We start from the raw sequence: 5808 nt of genomic DNA, 5'->3' as shown, positions 1-5808 counted from the left end.
AGCTACGGCAGAGGCAGAAGGTTGAAGGCCAGCCTGGGGAAAAGTGAGACCCCATCTCCAACACAAGCCGGGCATGGCGGCTCGTGCTTATAGTTCCAGCCGTATGGGAAATTGAGGCAGAGGAAGGAGGGTCGTAGCTTAAGGCGAGCCCAGAGAAAAGTAAGAACCTATCTGAAAACTAAAAAAGGGCTGGGGGCGAGGCTCAAGTGGGAGCACACTTGCCTAGAAAGCACACGGCCCCGAGTTCAAGTCCCCATAGCACCAAGGGAAAGATCCATCCAAACCCAGACCCCTATGGCTGCACTGGGTTAGGGGGGGAGCCCAGCTGAGCCCCAGGGCCCCCCTGGCCGAGCCCCAAGCTGGGCTCCGGCGTCTCCCGACAGCCACGGTGCTGGTGGGCGCTAGCTGGAAGGAGCTCCGGCTTCCTACGGGGCAGAAACTAGAAGGATGCCCTTAAACGGTGAAATTACCCTCCAGGTATTCAGAGACAGGGTAGAAAGTTCTAGAATCCCATTCCTCAGCCCCGGCCTTTCCAAAGTCTGGCCCAGTCAGGGGCCACTGAGCAGCACCTCGCCGGACTGCGGGGTCCCACAGCCGTTCTGGGCTCTGCGGGCTCGGGCTCAGCAAGCCCCGTCCGCTGGGCTGTGGGGACGCCCGGAGTCGTGCACCAGCAGCCAGCCCGGAGAGATTGGACACAGCGCACGCCTGCGGCCTGCTCCGGCCACGTCCTCCAGCGTGTGTGTGCGTGTGAGAGAGAGAGAGAGAGAGAGAGAGCGAGAGAGAGCGCACAGAGAGCAAGCACACAGGAACACTACTCGGCCTTCAAAAAGCAGGATTCCTGTGGTGGCCCATGGCACGGAGAGCAAGAGGACATTCTGGGGAGGAACACAGCCACCGGGATCTCACTACGTGGGGTCTAAAGTCAGAGAAGCCCGAAACAGCAGGAGGGGCCCCACGCTGGAGGGCAGCGGCTGACGGCAAGGTGCAGTCTGTCGGCCTCGTGAGGGACCAGAGAGGGGTTGAGGAGCTGACGCGGGGAAAGGAGAGCGGGAGGAGCGAGGCGGCCAGACGGGGGGTGGCGGGGGAGACGCGGGCCGGGGGCACCACACTCCGGCTGTAAAGCCAGCTGGCGCGGGCCCCTGCGCTCTGCCCCTGCGCCCCAGTGACACGAGGCAGGTGTGCGTTTTTGGGGCGCAGTTCCATCATTTCCTCTGCCCCCCCCCAAGGCATCGCCCTGCGCCACGCCGCCCACGCGGCTGCCTCGGAGCAGCTCTGCTGACTGAGCCCCGGCCGTCCGAGCTCCGGATGGGGTCTGATGGGCGTGGCGGGGTCTGATGGGCGTGGCGGGGCCCGAGCTCCGGATGGGGTCTGATGGGCGTGGCGGGGTCTGATGGGGCGTGGCGGGGTCTGATGGGCGCGGCGGGGCCCGAGCTCCGGATGGGGTCTGATGGGCATGGCGGGGCCCGAGCCCCGGATGGGGTCTGATGGGCGTGGCGGGGCCCGAGCTCCGGATGGGGTCTGATGGGCGTGGCGGGGTCTGATGGGCGTGGCGGGGTCTGATGGGCGTGGCGGGGCCCGAGCCCCGGATGGGGTCTGATGGACGGGGCGGGGCCCGAGCTCCGGATGGGGTCTGATGGGCGCGGCGGGGCCCGAGCCCCGGATGGGGTCTGATGGACGGGGCGGGGCCCGAGCTCCGGATGGGGTCTGATGGGCGTGGCGGGGTCTGATGGGCGTGGCGGGGTCTGATGGGCGTGGCGGGGCCCGAGCTCCGGATGGGGTCTGATGGGCGCGGCGGGGCCCGAGCCCCGGATGGGGTCTGATGGGCGTGGCGGGGCCCGAGCTCCGGATGGGGTCTGATGGGCATGGCGGGGCCCGAGCCCCGGATGGGGTCTGATGGGCGTGGCGGGGCCCGAGCCCCGGATGGGGTCTGATGGACGGGGCGGGGCCCGAGCCCCGGATGGGGTCTGATGGGCGTGGCGGGGCCCGAGCTCCGGATGGGGTCTGATGGGCATGGCGGGGCCGAGCCCCGGATGGGGTCTGATGGGCGTGGCGGGGCCCGAGCTCCGGATGGGGTCTGATGGGCGCGGCGGGGCCCGAGCCCCGGATGGGGTCTGATGGACGGGGCGGGGCCCGAGCTCCGGATGGGTCTGATGGGCGCGGCGGGGCCCCGAGCCCCGGATGGGGTCTGATGGACGGGGCGGGGCCCGAGCTCCGGATGGGGTCTGATGGGCATGGCGGGGCCCGAGCCCCGGATGGGGTCTGATGGGCGTGGCGGGGCCCGAGCCGCCCCCGCGTTCAGTCGGCCCCACGACCCCAGCGACTCGCCTGGCGGATCCTCGGGACGTCCGCGTGGGTGCCGAGAGCCGGGTCCGCTCGGCCTCCGGGGAGGAGGCCCGGAAACCACGCCGAGGGCCGTGACCGGGGCCGAGAGGAGCCGCGAGCCGGGCTGGCGCCCCCGCCCGGGGACGCTGGCGCACGCAGCGCGCAGGGCCGGGAAGGCCCTCCTCCGGCTCGCTGCCCCCCACAGGGCCGGGAAGTCCCCCCTCGGCTCGCTGCCCCCCACAGGGCCGGAAGGCCCTCCTCCGGCTCGCTGCCCCCCCACAGGGCCGGGAAGTCCCTCCTCCGGCTCGCTGCCCCCCACAGGGCCGGGAAGTCCCCCCTCCGGCTCGCTGCCCCCCACAGGGCCGGGAAGGCCCTCCTCCGGCTCGCTGCCCCCCACAGGGCCGGGAAGGCCCTCCTTCGGCTCGCTGCCCCCCACCGCGCCGGCCGGCGGATGCGGTGGGGGTGGCGAGCGACAGCACCGGGGACCCCGCCGACCCCGTCGGCCATCCGTCAGCCAGCCCTGTGGGTTGTGGGGTCTGTGGGGCGGGGACACCGCGGAGCCCGGCTCTCCTCTAGGCCGCGGCTGTCGGTCCTTCCGGGCGAGGCTCCTGTCCATTTCCCAAAGCGCTCCAAGAGGTTCGGTGCAGGGGCGGGCGGGGGGCGGGGGCACCTGGGCTTTGAGGACTGGGGGGGACGGGTAGGCAGGCGGGGGGACGATCTGCAGAGCCGTGCGTCGTCGTGCTGGCCCTGGTGTCCTCCGAGGACGGGGCTGGCCCCCTGGGGCACCCCCACACCCGCATCGTTGGCCAGGCGAGGCGTTCTGGGGCGAGGACTTCTGGAAGCCTTCGATGACTGAATGGAAGGCGGAACGGCAGCTCGCGGGCCGGGCTCTGCCGGCCTGGTGGGGAGCGCTCGGTCGGCCGGCCAGGGAAGGCTGTCTCGGGCCTCGGGTTAGGCCTGCTGAGGCTGTGCAGGCAAGTGGGGGGGGGGGTGCTGGGAGGGGGAAGCCCCTCAGAGCTGCCGGTGCAGCTGGGGGCCGGGCTGCCCTTCGCTGGCCTCCTCGGGGGGCCGCTGGTGAGGTCCACACCCTCAGCCCCGGGTCTCAGCGTGGGAATCAAGAGGAGGCACGCGTTCCCAGCGTCAGGCGCCAACGGGAGAACTCGCGGGTGGTGGGGGTGCCTGGGGGGACCCTGGTGTCCCGCGCTCCTGGCTCTCGAGGGGCCCCTGGTCCCCAGGACCGTGCTGGGCCGCGGAGGCTCCAGGGCCCGGCCTGGCGTGTGGCTGCCCGCGTCTCCACCGAGATCCGTGCTAAGCCCAGCCGGCCCCGGGGCTGCCGCCCGGCCGCCCCCACACGCTGGCTGGGAGCCGAGGGCCGAGGACCCCCCTGCGCCTGGGGTTTGGCCAGCCCGGGCCGCCCCGTCCCTGCAGTTCAGAGGCCACCTGCAGACGGCACCGGACGCCAGCCCGCAGGTCCACGCGAGCGGAGGCCGGCAGAGCCTCATCCCTGAGGTGCCGTGGCCAGCCGCCCCCAGGGGGAGGCCGGGGCCCAGGAGGAAGGCAGCCGGGCGGGGAGGAGTGGGGGGGGGAGAGGGGCGGGCTGGGCCAGGGTGTTCCCTCCTCCCGTCCCCCAGGCTGCGCAGGGGCCCAGCTTTGTGGTCTGATGACAGGAGGGACCCCAGCCTGGTTGTGGGGAGACACAGCCGGCCACCCAGTGCTCACGTGGCAGGAAACGGGGGGCGGCGGCGGCCGGGACCGAGTGGAGCCCCGGGCGCTGGCCCAGGAGACCCCGGGCTCTCCAGCCAGAGCCGCCATCCGTGCGTGGCTGCGGACTCGAGTCCCCGCGGTGAGCGGGGCGGTGGGACGGGGCGCGAGGGCAATGGCCCCCCGTGGCCATGGCCAGCAGGCGCCGTCACCGCCGTCGGGGGAAGGCCCGCTCCCGGGCCCTGAGATCCAACGGCGAGGCGGCGGGGTGACCCGCCGCGGCCCCCGGGGCCCGGCCCGCCGGCCTGTCCCTCTGCTGCCAGGGCCTGCCGTGCCTCCAGACACCCGGGGGACGTTCTGGGCGGGGGAGGGGGGGGCCCTGTACCCTCACCGCGGCCCGGCTCCCAGCCCGCGCCGTGCTGCTGCCTGGCACTGGGGACCCCGCGAGGGGCCCCATCGGTCTGTCACCGTCCATCTGTCAGTCTCTGTCCACAGGGACACGTCAGAGCGGCCAGCCGGGCGGCCGGGCCCAGCAGCCTCCCCTCAGGAGCCGGCTTTCCTAGCAGTCTGAGACATGGCGCCCAGGGGAACGTTCCAGATGGCGCCGGCAACTAGGATGGGGCCTCGAGGGGATGCGCGGGCCTAAACCCATGTTTGTTCTAAAAGACAAATGTTTAATTATTGAGAAAGGATTGCCCCCCCCCCCGCCCCTCGCGGCTCCTTCCACTCAGTGCCTCCGGCTGGCCGCCGCTGGGGGGGCTCTAGTTGCTCGCCCCCCTTCCGGAGGAACACTAATCCTTCACCGGTCGGGGCGGTCCCTTATGCAAATGAAGGACTGAGCTTGCACCAATCCCGGCGCAGCCTTCCCTAGCCAGGGCAGTGTGTTCATGCAAATGCAGGGCTGAGTTTGCACCAATCCCGGCGCAGCCCTTCACCCGTCCTGGCAGCCCTCGTGCAAATGAAGGACTGTGCTCATGCAGGCCTTCTTTTGGGCCTCAGAGAAGATTCTGGTCGGGGTAGAAATGGCCGCGTTGCCGAGGTGAGTGGCAGCCGGACGGACGCCTGGTGTAGGCTGTTTGTTGGGCTTTGGGTTCGAGCGGCTGGGGCTGGCTGGCGGTCCTGTGCCGGGGCAGCCAGGGGGCGGGCCCCGCACCTGTCAATCAGGGAGTCAAGTTTCTCCAGCCACGCACATCCCAGCCCAGGTAAGGGAAAAGCAAACTTTCCGAAGGGTGCTTAAACACAGCCTTGCCAGCGACACGCCTGCACAGAGCTAACCGGTGCTCTAGCAGGGCTGGCTGGACTCGTGCCAGGGTCCGGGGAGAGGCGGCGGCAGCGTAGAACTGGGGGCGGGCGGGGGCAGGGACCTCCCACTGTGGCTTCCCCAGGAGCAGCACACCCTGGGGGTCAGGGCCGGGCGTGGCCCGGCTGTCAGAGGTGCCCTGGGGCCCCCCACCCAGGCACGGGCCTCACGAGAGGCGTGGGTGCTGGTATCTGACATCGGGCATCTGTTCTCTCCCTGGAGAACCTCATCTCCACGTGCTGCTGCTCCGGGGCCACCCCTGCAGGTGACACGGGGGGCCAGGGCCTCGCTGTGGCACGACCCTCACCCCAGAGTGCGCCATGCACAGCGCGGGCCCTGCGTGTCCACCTCAGAGGAGCCCCAAACCCCGGGTCCAGAGGCGTGCCCCCTCGCTCCTGAGCAGCCCTCCCAGAGCCCAGGGGCCTGGTGCTTCCCCACGGTGCCCCGGCCCTCCCCCTCCCCTCCCCCTCCCCTCCAGGCGGCTT

The 5808-nt window shown here is 71.4% G+C and overlaps 1 protein-coding gene across 1 annotated transcript; it reads right to left on the bottom strand.

The window, feature by feature from the left end:
• Positions 1 to 922: 922 nt before the first annotated feature.
• Positions 923 to 4216, bottom strand: LOC125362641 (basic proline-rich protein-like). The gene is made up of 3 exons (XM_048361455.1): positions 4042 to 4216; positions 3451 to 3744; positions 923 to 3174 (listed from the first exon to the last, which is right to left on the bottom strand). The coding sequence occupies exons 1-3, from the start codon at positions 4214 to 4216 to the stop codon at positions 923 to 925; spliced, it is 2721 nt and encodes a 906-aa protein (XP_048217412.1).
• Between the last annotated feature and the right edge of the window lie 1592 nt (positions 4217 to 5808).

This window comes from Perognathus longimembris, chromosome 13 (assembly GCF_023159225.1).
Source record: "Perognathus longimembris pacificus isolate PPM17 chromosome 13, ASM2315922v1, whole genome shotgun sequence".
NCBI lineage: Eukaryota > Metazoa > Chordata > Mammalia > Rodentia > Heteromyidae > Perognathus > Perognathus longimembris.
Note: the sequence above shows the minus strand (reverse complement) of the source record. Positions and strands in the feature narration are given on the sequence as shown.

Excerpts from the sequence above, each read along its gene's own strand:
- LOC125362641 (XM_048361455.1), bottom strand. The coding sequence starts at position 4,216 with ATGGCCACGGGGGGCCATTGCCCTCGCGCCCCGTCCCACCGCCCCGCT. Across the intron at positions 3,745-4,041 it reads CGCCCCCCGTTTCCTGCCAC|GGACGGGGCGGCCCGGGCTG; the intron begins GTGAGCACTGGG and ends TCTGAACTGCAG. Across the intron at positions 3,175-3,450 it reads GCGCCTGACGCTGGGAACGC|TCATCGAAGGCTTCCAGAAG; the intron begins GTGCCTCCTCTT and ends CCTTCCATTCAG.